Source organism: Lynx canadensis, chromosome X (assembly GCF_007474595.2).
Source record: "Lynx canadensis isolate LIC74 chromosome X, mLynCan4.pri.v2, whole genome shotgun sequence".
Classification (NCBI taxonomy): domain Eukaryota; kingdom Metazoa; phylum Chordata; class Mammalia; order Carnivora; family Felidae; genus Lynx; species Lynx canadensis.
Window position 1 is genome coordinate 52,998,745 of NC_044321.2, and position 20,209 is coordinate 53,018,953.

Below are 20,209 nucleotides of genomic sequence, written 5' to 3' on the forward strand. Positions count from 1 at the left end.
TCTTGGTCACTGAAAGTAGGAGTATTCAAAGAGCTAGGATCCTCCCGAGCTAGAACAATCCTCTCCTGCCTTCACCCATACTGAGCCAACATTCATTTCTCCAAAGCCATCCGGCATTACAGCGCGGAGAGGGGAGGGGAAAAAAAGAAAGGGGAGGGGAGGGAGAAAGGAGGTGGGAAGGCAAGGAGGCCGGCCCGGCGGGGGCGGAACCCGACTAGCAAACTGTTGCATTTGCTCTCCACCTCCCAGCGCCCCTTCCGAGATCCCAGGGAGCCAGCGTGCCCGGAGAGCTGGAGGGTCCCGAGCTAGCCGGGAGGCAGAAGAGGCAGAAGAGGAAAGAGACCGAGCTAGCAGCTCCAGTGTGGGACAGGAGCTGAAGGGACATACCGCGTCAACCCCAGCTGGGCTCCGGCGACCGCCAAGGCTTTTTGCAGCGCGGCCGCTAAAGCCGCCGCCTCAGAGCTGCCCTTTACTCTTCGGTGAAGTTTTTAAAAGCATCTAGAGACTCGGAGGAAGCAAGGAAAGTGCCGGGTAGGACTGACAGTTGCCTTTGTCCTCTACCCCTCCACCCCGCCCCACCCCCTCCTGGGTCTCCTCTCCTGTTGCCGCTTGGCCCGCTCCTCTCTTCCTGTCCCCCTAACCCCCCCTCCAGTTGGCCCTGAGTGGCCAGCCCGAATTTGCAGAGAGGTAACTCCCTTTGGCTTCGAGCAGGCAAGCTAGCTGCACGTTACAAAGACGGCTCTGGGGAGCCAGGCGACTGGTGAACCGCTTCAGCAAAGCACTGCAGCTGGGACCTGGCTAGTTAGGCTGTACACGGGGCGGGCCTCCAGGTTCCCTTCATTCCCTTTCCAGCTCCTTCTGCACGCAGCAGCCACCCCCACCCCCTCCAGTTTGCAGGGCCTGAGACCAAACAATGAAAGGGCAGTCAGGGCTTCAGTAGACCATTAAAAAGAAAAAGAAAAATCCCAAACAAAACAAACCTCCAAACTCAAAATAAAACAAAAAGAAAATAACCCGGTTCTTAATTGCACCTGCTTCAGTGGATACTGAATTTGGAAGGCAGAGGGTTTTCCTTGTTTTTGTTTTTGTTTTGTTTCCTTCAAGAGTTGGGCATCTTTTGAATCTACCGTCCCAAGATTTCAGTAACAGACTGTGAGACTAGCAGGGCAGATCGTGTACAACGCGTGTTTTCCTGTGCAGGAGATTTTGAGGCTGTCAGAGTGCTTTTGCGTGGTTATTCCTGCAAGTTTCCTTCCCAAGAGCTTCCCGCAGGTGGGCAGCTAACTGCAGCGACTACCGCATCGCAGCCTGTTGAACTTCTCAGCTAGACAAGGGGAAACAGGATAAAGGAATTAGGTGGAAGAGTCAGGCAGGCTCAAGGATGGAGGTGCAGTTAGGGTTAGGGAGGGTCTACCCCAGGCCACCGTCCAAAACCTATCGAGGAGCTTTCCAGAACCTATTCCAGAGCGTGCGCGAAGTGATCCAGAACCCAGGCCCCAGGCACCCTGAGGCCACGAGCGCAGCACCTCCCGGCGCCCGTTTGCAGCAGCAGCAGCAGCAACAACAGCAGCAGGAGCAGACCAGTCCTCAGCAGCAGCAGCAGCAGCAGCAGCAGCAGCAGCAGCCTGAGGATGGCTCTCCCCAAGCCCAGAGCAGAGGCCCTACAGGCTACCTGGCCCTGGACGAGGAACAGCAGCCTTCACAACAGCAGTCCGCCCCCAAGGGTCATCTGGAGAGAGGCTGCGTTCCAGACCCTGGAGCTGCTTCGGCCACCGGCAAGGGGCTGCAGCAGCAGCAGCCAGCACCACCGGACGAGGATGACTCAGCTGCCCCATCCACGTTGTCCCTGCTGGGCCCCAGTTTCCCGTGCTTAAGTAGCTGTTCCGCCGATCTTAAAGACATCCTGAGCCAGGCCGGCACCATGCAACTCCTTCAGCAGCAGCAGCAGCAGCAGCAGCAGCAGCAGCAGCAGCAGCAGGAGGTGGTATCCGAAGGCGGCAGCAGCGGGAGAACAAGGGAGGCCACTGGTGTTCCCACCTCCTCCAAGGACAGTTACCTAGGGGGCAGTTCAACCATCTCGGACAGCGCCAAGGAGTTGTGTAAGGCAGTGTCAGTGTCAATGGGCTTGGGTGTGGAGGCACTGGAACATCTGAGTCCTGGGGAGCAGCTTCGGGGGGATTGCATGTACGCCCCGCTCCTGGGAGTTCCACCCGCTGTGCGTCCTTGCGCCCCACTGGCCGAATGCAAAGGTTCTGTGCTGAATGATGGCCCTGGTAAGGGCACCCAAGAAACTGCTGAGTATTCCCCTTTCAAGTCAGGTTATGCCAAAGGGTTGGACGGCGACAGCCTGGGTTGTTCTGGCAGCAATGAAGCAGGGGGCTCCGGAACACTTGAGATGCCCTCCACCCTGTCTGTCTACAAGTCTGGAGCACTAGATGAAGCGGCAGCTTATCAGAGTCGCGACTACTACAACTTTCAGCTCGCCCTGGCTGGGCCGCCTCCCCCTCTTCCCCCTCCCCATCCTCATGCCCGCATCAAGCTGGAAAACCCGCTGGACTATGGGAGCGCCTGGGCGGCAGCAGCGGCACAATGCCGCTACGGGGACCTGGCTAGCCTGCATGGCGGGGGTGCAGTGGGACCCAGCTCAGGCTCACCCTCAGCCACCGCCTCTTCTTCCTGGCATACTCTATTCACAGCAGAGGAAGGCCAGCTGTATGGGCCCTGTGGTGGGAGTGGAGGCGGCAGCACTGGCGAGTCAGGGTCTGTGACCCCCTATGGCTACACTCGGCCACCACAGGAGTTGACGGGCCAAGAAGGTGACTTCCCTCCACCTGATATGTGGTATCCTGGTGGTGTGATGAGCAGAGTGCCCTATACAAGTCCCAGTTGTGTCAAAAACGAGATGGGCCCCTGGATGGAGAGCTACTCCGGACCCTATGGGGACATGCGGTAAGTTTCTCCTAGAAATGTCTTTTAATCTATAGTTAGTCGGGATATGGGGGTATCTATCCTCTCCTACTTGAAGGGAACACTCTGCCCCTGTGAGCTCAACAGTGTTCCATAAAAAGGGCCGCCCTGAATCTGGAGCCTTCTGGGTACTCCTAGCCTGCCAAAGATATGACCTTTGTGCTCTGAACCCCCACTGTGTGCCCCAGTCCCCTGAGAGCCCAGGGTGCTGGTGTGTGCCCTTTCAGATAACAACACTCTACCTCCCTCAGTCTCTTAAAATCCTTTATACCTCATGGTGCTCCATGTCCCAAAGGCTCCAAAATTAAATCCAAGAGCAAGGGCTACCTTCAGAAATAAAGCTCTTAAGTCCTCCAGTACTTTTTCTCCTCCCTCTTCCTAAATCTGAGAACCTGGACCGGAAATATGGCCAGTTTCACCTCTTAGAGTGTGTTAGGGTTTGCCTTCCAGTTTGTGGCAGGTCTTGGCAGGTTAAAGGCAAAAACACGGGCCCAAACTTTTCTCAGTCTGCCTTCTCAAAAGAGATAAAATGGAAGTGCCAGATTAGGGGAAGAAGGTCTCAATTCTCTGGGTTCTCAGGGCTGCTGTGTGAAGATGGGGTGAAGTCCCTTCCCTGGCAATAACTGAGGACTTGCTCCAGAGCTAGACATCAGCAGAGAGAATACAACCAGGCACAATTAGAGCAGGGAAAAGTAGAGGAAAACCAAAGGACAACTTTCTTGGTAAACACTGGGCAGTATTTGCTCTCACAGGTTGACCATGTTGGAAGTAGCTTCTTGGGTCGATTTTCTCTTGTAAAGTTTTTATTTTTCTATATGGACTATGGCAGATATACAGTCCCCTATTTCAAGTTTGCATCAGATCCATAAAAAGAACGTTCTTTTAATGAATAATATAGCCAGACTTGAGTCTGACTTATAAAGTGTTGGAAAAATTTTTTTAAGAATTTCTTGATATATCAGTGTGCATAGAAATTGCTTTTGGGAGGGAAGAGTGGGGCTCTTCAATATGTTCCTTCATTTTAAGTACATGGTTGCATTTTTAAAATTATAGTTGACATACAATGCTACATTAGACATGCTTACATTTTAAAACATGAGCTGTTACCTCTAACAAATTTGGTAAGAACTGTGAGAGATCTATGGGCCATAACCTTGCCCATGAGTTTTAATTAGGACATAAGAAAAGTGATTAATCTCACCTTGTTTATTAAAAATTCTTCCCACATTTATTGAGCTTCTTGGAGATCATGTTGAAGACTTTTTCCCCAGCAAACAGAGATATTAGTTTATCTCAATGAGGGAGGGAATACTGACTAAGGAACTAACTCCTCAGGTACGCTGGGTGCTGATGTCCCCTTGGACTTGTATCTTGTTCTGTTTTTCTTTTTCTTTAGCTGTTTTTTTTTTTATCTGTGGCTTTTCCAAAATTATTTGTTAGCTTTAGCATCTTTGACAGCTTAAATCCAACAATTTGCCTCCATTCACTGATGCTTCTGTTCTTGGAAGTTTGATAGCACAGTATTAGGAAAGAAAGAAGAGGTTAGGATTTCAAACAATATACTATTTTCTGGGCTATTGAAGAAACAGCTTCTTACCAGGCTTTACATCCTACTATTAGATTTTTAATGCTTACAATATTTTCAAAGTTATTATTTATATAATCAAAACTTTTTCCAGTTAGTTTGGATTTTTTAAAATTATTTTTGCAATGTAGTTATACCATGGTATAAAAGGTTTTCTTCATTTTATAAAAACAGATTTACTTGGTAGGGTTAATTTATTTTCCCTAGGGCTGTTGCTAGTTAGTTCTACTGTGCACTTTTTTGGAGGGATGTGGATGTCTAAGGTGCTTCTTGACATACCATGATGCTAAACTGAAACCTTCTCTCTTCTGCTTCCCCCCCCCAACCCACCTAACAACTAATTTAGTTAATAGGGAGGAAAGGAAGCATTCAACATATTTGTTAAGGGATGTATTTTTTTGTAAACATAGCCTGAGATTTCAGTAAGTAAGTATAGAAAGCAAAAAGTTCTTCCCATCATGTGTGCAGTAAGGTTATTTTATCCTAGCTCTTAGTGGAAACACTTCTCTGTTAGAAAGGCATGCTTATATTAATGGCCTTAACTAGTGAGAATTTAGCAGTATCCAAAGAAAGTAAAAGACTATCAATTTTTCTGGTTTGTGGTTGCAGCACTGGTTATAAGAGCTAGTGAAAGAGAAAACTGACTTGACAAAGAATTTTCATCTCTAGGATATAGAAAATTGTTGAGTAAGTTTTTTGAAAATGCATCAATTTAATCAGAATACAACCAATCCCAATCTAAAAGTTGACATTTTATTACTTTTTCTTTCTTTCCCTCACTTTGTTGCAGTACAATTTGGTGAAAGGCAAGTGATGTTTTAAGCCAAAGCCAGAACTTCCACACTGTTTTGCATGCATTATATGCCAAATTTGAGTTAAAAATCTAAAAATTCTAGAGGCTCCAATTTGTTGGATTCCTCCCTTTTCAAATTGTGTGTGTGTGTGTGTGTGTGTGTGTGCGCGTGTCTGTGCGTGTGTGCACGCACGCGTTCGTTCATACACATTAGTTAGTTGGGGGATAACTGTAGTAACTTTTGGAATAACTCTATGTTCTTATACATCTACAGTGTTTCTGCTGAAATGAGAGAGGTGGAAGGAGAGAAGCTTGAAGGTGGTCCTTTAAAAAAAACAAACTTAATTTAGCATGTGATTTGAACAGAAGGAATAATAAAAAGTAATGGGACTAGTGTGCAACCCTGATGATATTTAAAGGAGCTGTCTTCTTTCAGAGATCAAACAAGAGTACAAATTTGTTAATTGACCACCTACCCACTTGAAAGAAGTAGGACCCTTTTTATTCCAGCAAGCAGCACAATAATATGAAAAACATTTATTCTTGGGAGTTCAGGCCCAGGGAAGCATGTGCTGGAATTAGAGTTGGGATTTAAATTAATTATTCAGATGCAAAAAGAACATTTTAATTTTTCTATTGGTAATTTGTTCTTTTTTTATATTAAATATAATTTATTGTCAGATTGGTTTCCATACAATACCCAGTGCTCATCCCAACAGGTGCCCTCCTCAGTGTCCATCACCCACTTTCCCCTCTCCCCCACCACCCATCAACCCTCAGTTTGTTCTCAGTATTTAAGAGTATAATAGTGTTTTAGTAGTGCTTTGATATCAGCAAATCTCGCTTTCCTCTATTAACTACTTAAAAAGGAGACAATTTATTAATCCCCCTTTTCATCTCCTCTCCCTTCTTCAGTTATCAAACAGACTTTTATGACTATTTTGCAAGAAGCAGTTTGTTTTGTAAAGCCGAATTTTGTTTTGGGACCAAAATAGTCTGAGGCTTTCTGTCCATAGGCCTTGAGAGTCCATTGTCAGTAAATAACTAGTGAGTTCTATCTGGGCACCAGTGATCAGAACCAGAGGACCAAATAGCCACACTGGGTGGTACCCCATTTGGAAATATGTGCAAGATGTACTGATGGAAGTCTTCTCTTTGTTGTCCATAGTGTATCTCTTTTAGCTCAGACAAAGGTTAACATCAGTGAGAGATATTTTCCAAGAAGCTTGTAGCCTTCCAATTGCAGGGTCACTTTGGGGCACTTTCTTGCCAGTGCTAATTTTACCTCATCAGATTTCCATATTTTGAGTTATAAACTTTGATATAATATATTGAATTTGCTGGCACATTTAATTTTCTTTTTAAGGTGTTTTTCTTCCCTGTAATAATTTTCTCATCTGGTGTGCATATATGCATTTAAAACAAGGAATCCTTAGGTCTCTGACTCTGACTTGTACTGTAGCTACTTTTGGTGGGATTATGAGTTGGAGTTAGGGACATGGACAATTTTATTATTTTTTTTCCATAGTGATATCAAGACCACCAGTTTCATTTGGAAGTCTGCTCAAACAGGGAGCAGAATGTAGGCTGAGTGTGAGAAGCAAGGGACTTGTTTTATAACCAAACCCGAAATTATTATTCTGAAAAATGAAAAGGAAACAAAAATCAAGTTTTGTGAGGTTGGTCAGAGAGGGAAAAGGAAACCTCTCCCCACCCCCCTACCTCCACCATTTTCTCTTTGTCTGCAGCTTCCTCAAGTGCTTCCTGTCCCGGATTTTCTTTCATTTCTCTCCTTTCATGCTTTTAACTAAATGGAAACATAGACACTTCTTTCTACTTTTGAGGACATTTTCCTCATTACACCTGAGGTATACTCCTACAGATTATTTTTTAATCTGGAGAGTAACCGATCAGATCAACCCTAGCACCTCTCTTTTAAGGCTAGATGACTTGAGGGAATTGCAAAATTAATAGCTGGGCTTTTTTAGCTTGAGGTTAGAGTCTGATTCAACAGTTGCTGAGGGAGCTGAACTAGAAGGCTTGAGGACTTGGTGATTTAATGAAGTATTTTTCCAGTTGCTGTCCCTCTCTCTTGATCTCTGTCTCTGTTTACTGGCCATTTTGGCAACCTTTTCTCAAAGCCTGAAAATAACTGGACCCTCTCCTGTGAGACAGTGCTGGGTCAGACATCGACAACACTTTCACAAGAAATACCTAATCTGTGTGTGAGGGTGCTTGCTAGCTGGGCCAATAAATATGGTGATGCTATGTGTAAATTAATCATTTGAAAACAAAAATAGATATTGAAGAAACTCTTCTACCTCAGACTTCCTTTACCAGCATCCCATCAAGTTATGAAATGTTGAATTCAGAGTTAAGTTATCCTCATCCTAAACACAACACTGACTTTTTTTTTCATTGTTCATAAAATTCTCTATAGTTATCAGTATTGGTTGACATTTGTCATATTGAAGAGAATTATGAAATGTCATATTCATAGCACCCTTTTCAAAGAAAATACCCGGTGTCTTATAGTTTATTGAGTAGCACTCATGGAAGTTTGAGTAGGCTGGGAGGATGCTTAGTGAACACCTCTTTGCTAGTTGAGGGTATAGAAATAGTTTTTTTATAACCTTTGTTTACCATGTGGAGAAACCTCTGTAAAGCAGCACTTCTTAGCTTTATTTCTCCAAGCTTCCCACCTGTTAGATGTTGTGTTATTTTATTTTACTTTATTTTTTATTTGTTAATTTTTTAATGTTTATTTGTTTTTGAGAGAGAGAGAGAGAGAGAGAGAGAGAGACAGAGTATGATCAGGGGAGGGGCAGAGAGAGAGGGAGACACAGAATCAGAAGCAGGCTCCAGGCTCTGAGCTGTCAGCAGAGCCCGACGCGGGGCTCAAACTCACAAACCATGAGATCATGACCTGAGCTGAAGTCTGACATTTAACTGAGCCACCCAGGCACCGCTATTTGATTTGATTTGATTTGATTTGATTTTAATTTACTTCTAGATAGAAAGAGGGATTGAGAGAGAGAGAGAGAGAGAGAGAGAGAGAGAGAGAGGCAGGCAGAGGGAGACAGAGAATCCCAAGCAAGCTTCAGTCTTAACACAGAGCCTGATGCAAGGCTTGACCTCACCACCTCGGGATCATGACCTGAGCTAAAATCAAGAGTTGGATGCTCAATTGACTGAGCCACCCAGGTGCCCCACTGATTGAGGATATCTTAGATTGTTGCTCTGTAACGGCTACTTTCAGTGGCTGTTGCGCAGAAATGATAGGACTGTGAGTTATGCACAATTCCTTGCACACTTATGGGTGCTGCCACCCTTTCTCTCTTAAACCATTTCCTGCTGCCAACCTACAGGCCATGTTAAGGTTGAGAGTGGCTCATCCAGATAAGCTTAAAGTTCTAAAGTGTTGGTTACTTGAGAATGCTGCCAATATAGATCAGGTAGTACCTGAGTTTTATTTTACATTTTAATAGCAGCTTTACTAAAGCATATATATATATATATATATATATATATATATATATATACACACACATATATATTCACCCATTAAATATATATATATATATATATATATATATATATATATAATCACCTATTAAAAGTTTACAGTTGATGGTTTTTAGGATATTCAGAGTTGGGCAACCATCACCACTATTTTAGAATATTTTAATCACTTAGTATTCACCATACCCCCCAAACACTGAGCAACTATCAACCAATTTACTTTTGTTCTCTATGGGTTTGCTTACTTTAACATTTCATAAAAATGGAGTCATGCAATATGTGATATTTTATGACTAGCTTTATTCATATAGAATAATATTTTCGGGGCACCTGGGTGGCTGAGTCAGTTAAGCATCTGACTCTTGGTTTCAAGTCAGATCATTATCTCACAGGTTCATGAGTTTGAACACTGTATCAGGCTCTGCCCTGGCATCATGGAGCCTGCTTGGTATTCTCTCTCCCTGTCTCTCTGCCCCTTCCCTGCTTGTGCTGTCTCTGTTTCTCTCAAAATAATAAAAAAGAATAATATTTTCAGTGTTCATCCATGTTAAAGCACATATCAGTACTTCATTCTTTTTTTATAACCAAATAATGTTCCATTGAATGTATATATATCATATTTTATCTGTCCATTAGTTGATGGACATTACATTTATTTTCACTTTGTGACTCTTATGACCAATACTGCTATAAACATTCATGAAAATCCATACAAAATGTTTTTGTGGATGTGTGAACATAATGTTTTTAATTCTTTTGGGTACATACCTCAGAATGGAGTTTCAGGATCATATGGTAACTCTGTGTTTAACTTTTTGAGGAACTCCCAAACTGTTTTCAAAATTAGCTGCATCATTTTACAATCTTACCAGCAATATATGAGGGTTCCAGTTTTTCCACATCCTGCAAATATGTGTTGTCTTTTTAATTATAGCTGTTCTTAGTGTATGTGAAGTGATATTTCAAAATGGTTTTGATTTGCATTTCTTTCTAACTAATAATATTAACATATTTTCATGTCCTTATTGGCTGTTTGTATATCTTCTTTGAAAAAAATATCTATACAGAACTTTTGCTTAGTTTTGATTGGTTACTTGTCTTTTTATTATGAGTTTTAAGAGTTTTTTTCAGTGTATTCTGGATACAGACCTGTAACAAATTATGATTTGTGAATATTTTATCACATAACATGAGTTGTCTTTTCATTTCCTTGATGGTATCTGCTGAAGCACAAACATTTTGAATTTTGATGAAGTCTACTCTATTTTTTTCTTAGGTGTCTTGTGATTTTGGTGTCATATACAAGAAAGCTTTGCCTAATCCAAGGTCACAAAGATTCGCACCTAGGCTTCCTTCCTAACTGTTAAATTTAGGTTTTTAATCAATTTTGAATTAATTTTTATATAACTCGTAAGATGTGATTAGGGGTTCAACCACATTCTTTTGCATGTAGATATCAACAAATGGTATAGTCATCATGGCATGTTTGTTGAATCTTTCCTCATTTAACTGTCTTGGAACGCTTCTTGTAAAATCAGTTGACTATAAATGTGAGGTTTCATATCTAGTCTTTGAACTTTATTGCACTGATTTTTTACCAGTACCACACTGTCTTAATTACTGTAGGTGTTTAGTAATTTTTGAAATGAAGTGTGAGTCTTCCAACTTTGCTGTTTTTTAATATTTTTTTTTTGGTTACTCTGTGTCTCTTGAATTTCTGTATTAATTTTTTAGTGAATTAATTTTAATTAAACTTTTTTATGAATTTCTGTACTAGTTTTTCAGTTTCTACAAAGAAGCCAGTTGGGATTCTGAGAGAGATTGCAGTGAATCTGTAGATCAATTTGGGGAGTGTTGCTATCTTAACAATATTGAATCTTCTGATACATGACCATGGAATGTCTTTTCACTTATTTAGCTCTTCTTCAACAATGTTTTGTAGTTTTTTAAGAGTGTAAATTTTACACTTTTGTTAGATTTATTCCTAAATATTTAATTTTTAATGCTATTATAAATTAAATCATTTTCTTTATATTCTTTTTAAATTGTTCATTGCCAATGCATAGCAATAGAATTGATTTTTTGTATATTGACCCTGTATCATGCAACCTTGCTGAAAGTACCTGAGTTCTGAACACCTCTGGGACTTAAGAGGCAGAAGGTTTCTGTTGCCATACTAAAGTTAAAGCATACTTTGTCTCATTATATATGAAGGCCACATAGGGACACTGTTCTCAATTTTCCTCAGCTATAAATTGAAATTGGTAATGCCAGCCTTTTTTCCAGATGAATAGAAGAATGTCTCTAAAACTATCAGGTCTTTAGAGAACCTAATAAGGTTTATGCAGTTAATAATCTTCTTTGTAGTATTTGGATTTGGAAACTATTAGCAAGGATATGAAGAATAATAATAATTTCTACACACAAAACTAACATGAAGAGGTAACAAATGCAAACTAGGCCAAAGAAATAAATAGCTATATTTGACTTATGTTTAGGTTTATGTAAACACCTGGAGTCATAATTTTATGTTTTTATGTGTTGTCCTTTGGATAAAATAAATGCCACCCCACCTTCTGGTGTGTATTTCTAGATGAGGAAATGGTTCATTTATTCTCCTACAATTTGGGCTTCTTTTCAGGGAGGTACTCTATAACCATGAAGCAGAGATACAATTTACCTATAAAGGGACTGAACTTTGGCCTAACACTCTAAGCTAAGGGTCATATCTAGTCAGCTACAGCTGTGGTGTTCTGATAATGGTGTGCAAACTGCAGGCCACTGAACAAAATGTCCTATCATGACCTAGCTGTCTTTAGAGATGATGCTACTAAAGTGATTTTTTAAAAGTAAGCATCAATCAACCACTTTTCATTAAGAATCTGGTATATGCTTACCTGTGTGCTTCAGGGAAAAGGGAACACAATTCAGGAAGAATCTTGAGGTCACTTCCCTCAAGGAGCTTATACTCATTAAAAAACAACAACAAAAACAAAACAGAATGGCAACACTGTGATGTCAGTATGATGAGATGCTGGATTGTATGGTACAGATTTTTAAAATTTAAGCACTGGGTGTTGTATGGAAACCAATTTGACAATAAATTATATTTAATATAAAAAAGTTAGTGGACAGGGATTTATTTTTTTTCTTTTTCCCAAATGTATTTAGGTATGATGACAAATAAAAAAGTGTACATGTTAGGTTGTACAATAAAAAAATAAAAAATAAAAAGAAATGGATTAATGTAGGTTGCCTCTTATCCTTTATGAATTAGGTGGGGACTAGCAATAGATTATAGGTCTTGATGGATATTTCAAACACCAGGAAGTGGTACCTCTGTAAAGATAATGATGAGTGAACTCAAGTAAGGGGTTGAAATATATTTCTGCTTTTTCAGCAGTACCACCCCAGTCAAGTTAGTTACAAGTTTCTTCCTTAGTGCCTTTGGTTATATTATTGAACATGCTAGGAACACATTTTATATCTTTGACTATACAAGTTTTAATAATATTAGGAATTAATTAAAATTGAGGGTGATTTATGGGTCTAATTTTGGCGTGAGAGCCAATGAAGATATCTAGTGTGGTGGTTAGATTAAGAATTATTATTCTACTTTCAAGGTTTCCATTTATCATGGTGGCTTGCTTCGAGTTTCTGTATAAATGGGATTTCAGGGTGTTGGTTAAGGGGGGGAAGTGTGAAGTACAAATCAAACAATTCTGGGAGTAAGAGGTTCATGAAAATTTTTTCTATAAGGGCTTTGTTGAATTATATGATGTAGTGTTTTAAAATGGCCTACCTTTTTAATAATGGATTCTGTTTTCTCTGGTTGAGTAGATTCTTTGCTTGTGGAAGTGTAGTCCCACTGTCTGGCTGCTAGAGTGACTGCAAGTGTCCTGTGGCAGAATTTCCCTGGGAATGGTTGGCGTCATTTTGTGAATTCAACACATTATAGGATAACTTGGGCCAGAGTCACCTACTACCAAATAATAAAGAAGTTACTGTGGCACTTAGTATTTTATCTGGCATGTCCCTTCTCAAAGTGCAAAACATTTTTAGTAACACTGATTCCTTAACACCTGTTTATGAATGTGGAGCTGGGAGCAACGACTTTGGATATATTCCAGTAGCACTTTGCGGTTTACAGATCAGTTTCATATCTCACTCTTGCATTTCATCCTCTTTTCTACCCTGTACATGTAACCAGGTTTTAGGTGTAATACTCTTCATACTCTTATTCTTTTGTTACTCCCACTGTAAATATTATGTTCGGAGACATTAGGTAATATGTCTTAAGTCAAACAACTTCAAAGTGGCAGAGCTAGGATCTCAGTCTTACTTTTTCTTCTTTCAATCAAGTGTTCCTTTTTTTATTATATGTCTCTCTCATGTCACTATAGGAAATAAGAGATTTAGAGAGGCAAAATAACCTTAATTGGTATCAGTAATAGAAACTGGTAAAGCTTATAAGGCTTTTGGGTCTCTTATTCACTCACCAGACTGAGTTTGGTGGATTGGTTTGTATAAGAGTTTTGGGTGAGAATAATCTCACCATCCTACTTTATAATCTGCATGTACCTATGGAACATTTATTATATGCCAAAGTCTATATTAGACACTGATGTTACAACAATGAACAAGGCAGACAAAAATTCCTCCCTTTGTGGAGTTTACTTTGTAGTGAGGGGAAACATAATAAGTGTCATGAGGAATAACTTAACAGATTGCGGGAGATAGAGATTCATAGTGGGAAAGACCATTTTATATTTGTTGGTCAGAGAAGGCCTTCCTGAGCAGGTGACATTTGAGCAGAGACATTAAGGAAAGGAAAAAGTAACCCACAGAGATATCTGGAGTTAGAATATTCCAGGCACAAGCAACCACAAATACAAAGGGCCTGAAATAAGAATGTACTTGGTGTGATGGAAGACAGCAGGGAGGCCTGTATTGGTGGTTTAAGTAAATTGAGGGTCATATGAGATTAGAGTTAATTAGGGGAATCATGGGTCTTAATTAGGACTTTGGTTTTTACTCTGATATGGGGATTCATTGGAGCGGTTTGAGCAGAGAAATAATGTGATCTTTTATTTTAACAGAATCCTTCATAACATCAACCACTTTTTGATAGAATGTACATTTGTTGCTTACTTATCGTCTGTATGAAGAAGAGACTGTGGGAGCAAGGGAGCATCAGGGAGATGAGTCCACTGCAGTTATCCAGGTTAGAGGTGTTGGTGACTTAGACCAAGGTGGTATTGGTGGAGGAGATGAGAAGTGGCTGGATTCTGGATGTATCTTGATGGGAGGGACAATAGCATTTAATGACAGATTATATATTCATTGTGAGAAAAAGAGGAGTCAAGGCTGGTTGACAAACTTTTGAGCTGAGCAATTTGAAAACTATGATTACCATTTACTGAGATGATGAAGAATGTAAGTGGAGCAGGTATTATGTGAGGGGGTAGGAATTAAGAACTTGATTTTGGATGTATAAAGTTTAAGTTATATGGCAAGCATCCTGATGGCTTCTTTTCAGTGTTCACACAGTGCCCTCAGATTTCCTGCTCTTCAAGATCAATTAGGATTTTAAAGATCACCTAGGCCTTTGGTGCCCCCACCTCCCTCCCCTTTCACTTTATGGAAGCCTAGAAAAGGGTAGAGTCTTATCTAGAGTGAAACAACAAGCTGACAACAGTTAGAGCACAAACTCAGTTCTCCTGTATTCCAACTAGGTGCTTCTATTCTCAGTGTTATTGTGAGCCTCATTTGGGGCAGAGAGTGTCTCTTCTTCCTACCCAAACCTTAAACCAGGTAATTAAACTAAGTAGTGAATACAAAACCAGAACATATAAATTGGCTGCTGCCTCCAATCAAACCAAAATATTATAATTATGTTTTCACTGAACTATATAACAAAATACTTTATCTGTGAAAAACACAGTAAGCAGACTTTTAAAGACTACTGAGCCACATCTGGAACGTACAGAGAATATGAGCAGAAATGGCCTGAGATCATAGAATATTAGAGTTCATGGAACCCATCTTGTCCAGCTAGATCATTCTGTGGATGAAGTGTTTGAGGCACAGAGATGGGAAGGAACTTGACCATAGTCACATAGAAAGCTAGTGCATTTTAGTCATAGTCTGTTCTGAGGGTTAACTGTTGCTTCATTGGAAAAGTCTATACTGGAAATGTGATTCCCCACTCAAAACAAAGAATTATAATAATAGCAATAATAATGATAGCATTTATTGTGTGCCAAAGTTTGATGCCTTAAACAGATTAACTCATTTAATTCTCACAACAAATTTGGTAAATAGTCCTAGAGAGGTTAAGTAACTTGCCCCAAAGTCACACAGCTAGGAAGTAGAGTTTATGTGCACACCAAGGAAATCTGGCTTATAACCACAAGGTTCTAACCACTTTGTAATACCAGTAGCTTCTAGGATTAGGCAGTCATTCACTGCTACCATCCCAAAAGACCGGTGACCTAATTATGTATTCCCTCTATTATAGTCTACTGATCCTCACCAAATAGCTGAGTGCCTGGGGATTAAAGTGGAGGTGGAGGGATGCAAAGGGGGTCAGGGGAAGAAGTTGATCATTTATAATAGGAATTTGAAATTATTGAAAAAGGCCTTGAGATACTAAGGTGGTTGAAAATCTCAAAGCCCAGTACAAACCTGGACAATTCAATGCCTGCTTAAATAGGAGGGCTGCCAAGTTAAGAAAAAAAAATAGCTGAATTTTTGGAGTTAGGAACTGTTTTTCATGTGCTGCACGTGTTAATTCATTTAATCCTCAAAGTAACTCCCTGGGGTAGGTACTTTTATCATTCCAATGTTACTGAAAAGGAAATAGACACAGAACAATTAAGTAACATATAAGACCAAGGTTATAGAACAACTAAGTGGAAGAGCCTATATTGGAACCTAGGCAGTTTAGCTCTACAGAGCTTATATTCTTTTCCAATATATTTAGGGAAAAGGGTACTAGTCATACTACATTTTTTAATACAAAACATAGTGCCTGAACTTGAAACATTGTGCAACTTTTATCCTTACAAAACACCAGCTTCTTTTAAGGGTTCTTAGGAGAAAAGGTACTTACCAAAGGTCATATGGTGAGTAAGTAGCAGAACAAGAGCTTGAGCTTGAGACTCCAGACTGCCAGACTTCTTTGCATTGTATCACTCTGGCTGTCTTCTCACACTGACATTTGTATCCTTCTATTTCTCTTTCTGTATCACCCTACCCCTTACCTTAAAAAAAAAAAAAAAAACTTTATGCATCAGCAACATTGGACAGAGAATGGGGAAAATGATCAGACTCCATCTCTTTCCACACATTGGACAAAACGAACACAAAAACGTCAGGAAAAAATGTCAACCCATAGCATTTTCCCTAAATAAAAAGAACTTCAGTACGACAAGATGCTACTTCTGTCATTCTAGGCTCAAATGAGTAGTGCAGGATTCCTGGGAAGTCTTGAATATTGTTGTCAGATAACATTTTTGTTACTGTCAGATAACATTTTTGTTACTGTGAAAACAGAAGCAGGCTACTACAAAAATCTGCTTCTCTCCAGATTTTTTTTAAAGAAGACGCAATCTTACCAGTCATATAAGTGATAACTAGGCATTTCTTTTTAAGGTTGTCAGTACATGAGAGAAAGCATTTTCCAAGACTTCCACATTGTGCCACCTCTCTGAAAGCATTGCCTAATTTCTTTTTTTTTTGTCATTTTTTTAACGTTTATTTTTTGAGAGACAGAGCATGAGCTGGGAATGGGACAGAGAAAGAGGGGGAGTCACAGATTCCGAAGCAGGCTCCATGCTCCGAGCTGTCAGCACAGAGCCCGATAAGGGGCTCGAACCCATGAACCATGAGATCATGACCTGAGCCAAAGTCGGCTGCCTAACCAACTGAGCCACCCAGGTGCCCCACATTGCCTAATTTCTAATAGGATGAAGAGGTTGCATAAACTGAGATTTGGAAGTAAAGACGATATTTGATGTTTGGGTGCAGAAAGGACTCCAAATGTTTTGGGTCTGTTTACTCTGCCCACTCCTCTCTTTCATGTTTGTTTAAAAATACAAAGGTTAACAAATGTGTAGTCTTTGGGAGTTTCCAATTGTTCATTTGAAAAATCTGTTTGATCAGCCTTTTAAAAAAAAAGACCAAATTAGACTCATTCATTTCAGTCATCAACTACCTAGTTTTAGACCAAAGATTATAACTAGGCTCATATTTTCAGATGGTATGTAGTTTGCTTTGAACACTTGCTGGACCTTGCTGAGGTGCTGGATTGACTCAAAATATGCCTGGTCAACTGTGGAATTAAATATCATGAGCTCTTCTCTGGGGACATCTCTACTCTTCCAAGTACAAAGTTCCCCATCAGAGATGATCCCACAGTGTCCAGGGAAATCTGCATTAGAGTCTTTGGGAATTAGTGTACTGAAATGGCATATTGTTGTTTCCCAAAGCCTTCTCAGTCATTTCTTGTATCTGAGTTCAGATCGTCACCACCTCTTACCTGGATTAGTGCAGTGACCTCTTCCCTGCTCCTTCTAGTCCTCCCCGCTACTCTCTGATTCATATTGTATTCATCCCATCAGGTTAACCTTCTCAAAGTTCAGCTATAGTATTATAAGTATTCTTTTATCCATTAGTCTGTAAGCTCCTTGAGGGTTGAAATTCTATGGAGTTTAATTTATCTCTTTATTCCCAATGCTTAGCACAGAGGAAGCCTTGCTACACAGTTAGGTAATGCATGTTTGAAATTGTATCTCCTTGTAATTTACTTATAGGTTAAAGTCCAACTTCTTTAAGTCTGATGTTTAAGGCTTTTCATGATCTGGCTTATTGTTCCAGCCTCAATTTCTATAATTCCTTTATAAAAATCTTCAACTCCAGCCAAATGGATCTAGTTACTGTCCTCTTAAACCATCCTTATTCCTTTATTTTTTGAACTTGATGTTTTCCCATCATTCCTTTGGCCTTGAGGCTATCCCAATTTTAATATCATCCATTATTTTAAGCTTAGCTCAAATACAGTCTCCTAAAAGGTAAAATTTATCATCCCCTAACCCATTAAGAATTGATCTATATGACATAATATGGTTGAAAGAATGTAGGCTTTACTTTCCTCATCTGTAAACTCACACTAGAAATCTCTAGTTTATAAGTTTTGGGATAGGAAAGGATCAAATGACATGATGGGTGTTAGGTACAAGTCAAGAGTCAGTGCTTATATCTATTATATTTATCTCTTTTTTCCTTATCCATAGATATGGTGCTTAGTTCCTTAAATTATAATTATTTGTGTGCATGTACATATATATATATAGACACACACACACACATATATATATCTTCCTAAATTATCCCCGTATTTATCTATTTATTTTTAAAGTTTATTTATTTTGAGAGAAAGTGTGTGTAAGTGAGTGGGGGAGGGACAGAGAGAGAAGGAGAGAGAGAATCCCAAGCAGGCCCCACGTTCAGCAAGGAGTCCAATGGGGGTTCGAACTCACAAGTGATGAGATCTTAGCAAATGCCAAAATCAAAAGCTGGACACTTAACTGACTGAGCCACCTAGACACCCTAAATTGTACCCATTTTTAGAATAAAAATTATTTCATGGATATCTTTGTGTAAAATATGCAAAACACATAGCTTAGCACTTAGTACATAGTAAGTATTCCATAAGTACTTTTTTTATTAAGTGATTTTGGATCAGTGGTATTAAGTGACTGCCAGAAACAACTGATAGATCATAAGTTCCATTAATAGAAATATGAGATTCAGAGTAAAGGAAGTGTTAGTCTTGCTCACTTAAAATTCTGGTTAGGCTATATTTGCAGTAAACCCCAGTATTCATGGGGCATCTCTCATAAAGCGTGAAGAAACTGAGATGCTGGTCGGATGTGGGAAGGGAGGCAGGGAGCAGTAAATATAAATATTGCCTCAATGTATATGAAGGACTGTTATGGAATAAATAAGGTAGACATTCTTCTGTAGTACCCCAAAGGACAAAGCCAATGAGGACAGATTGAAAATTAGTATAAAGAAAACATTCTTTGGGGAGCTTGGGTGGCTCAGTCGGTTAAGTTTCCGACTTCCGCTCAGGTCATGATCTCACAGTTTGTGAGTTCAGGCCCCTCTTCAGGCTCTGTGCTGACAGCTCAGAGCCTGGAGCCTGCTTAGAATTCTTTGTCTCCCTCTCTCCCTGCCCCTCCCTTGTTCGCGCTCTGCCTCTCTGACTCTCTCAAAAATAAACATTAAAAAAATTAAACACAGGGGCGCCTGGGTGGCTCAGTCGGTTGAGCGTCAACTTCGGCTCAGGTCACGATCTCACGGTCTGTGAGTTCGAGCCCTGCATCTGGCTCTGTGCTGATAGCTCAGAGCCTAGAGCCTGCTTCGGATTCTATGTCGCCCTCTCTCTCTGCCCCTCCCCCGCTCATGCGCTCTCTCTCTCTCTCTCTCTCTCTCTCTCTCTCTCTCTGTCAAAAATGTATAAACAGTTAAAAAAATTAAACACAAAAAACTACACTAAAAAAAGAAAACATTTCTCAGAACAGTTTCATCCTGCCTCAGATGTTGCAAAGATGGGCCAGATGAGTTTTCTTTGTGCCTGTGTGTGTATGTGTGTGTGTGTGTGTGTGTATGTGTTTATCAAATTAGTTGATGACATTTCACATAAAAAATTATATTTCCAGGTTTAGGAATGAATATCTGGCATTAATGGGCCTATATTCCTGCATGGCGATAACCAGGCAGAAACAAGGAGCAACTGCTCCTCCAGATAGGTGTGCACTTTACAGTTTGCCCACACACCAACAATCTGCTTTATTCACTTAAGTTACTTGCTCAACTCTTCTAAGCATCTGAATTTGCTATCCCTGTCAGATCAGGGACTTAGGCAAATCATGAGAGCCTTCCTTACCTCCAAAGGCTTTTGTTCCTCAGAGAGGACAGACTAAGGAAAAACACAAAGAATGTTTCAATCAGAATTAAAACTGGCTTTCAGTTCTGGCACAGCCATTTACCAACTGTATGACCTTGGGTAAGTAACTTAAACTCTCTGAGTCTCAACTTCTTTATCTATAGAATGCTCTCCTCATGGTGTTATTGTGTTTATTAAATAAAACAACTTAGGGGCAACTGGGTGGCTCAGCGGTTCAGTCTCCGACTTCGACTCAGGTCATGAACTTGCGGTTTGTGAGTTCAAGCCCAGCATCAAGCTCTGTGCTGACAGCTCAGAGCTAGAAGCCTGTTTGGGATTCTGTGACTCCCTCTCTCTCTGCCCCTCCCCTGCTTGTGCTCTGTCTCTC

General features: G+C 40.4%; 1 protein-coding gene across 1 annotated transcript in view; it reads left to right on the plus strand.

The window, feature by feature from the left end:
- Positions 1 to 236: 236 nt before the first annotated feature.
- AR (androgen receptor) overlaps positions 237 to 20,209 on the plus strand; it is a 184,303-nt gene continuing 164,330 nt past the window's right edge. The window contains exon 1 of the mRNA XM_030305521.1: positions 237 to 2,949. Coding sequence (XP_030161381.1) covers positions 1,382 to 2,949 — 1,568 coding nt within the window. The 5' untranslated portion in view covers positions 237 to 1,381. The remainder of the gene's footprint in view (positions 2,950 to 20,209) is intronic.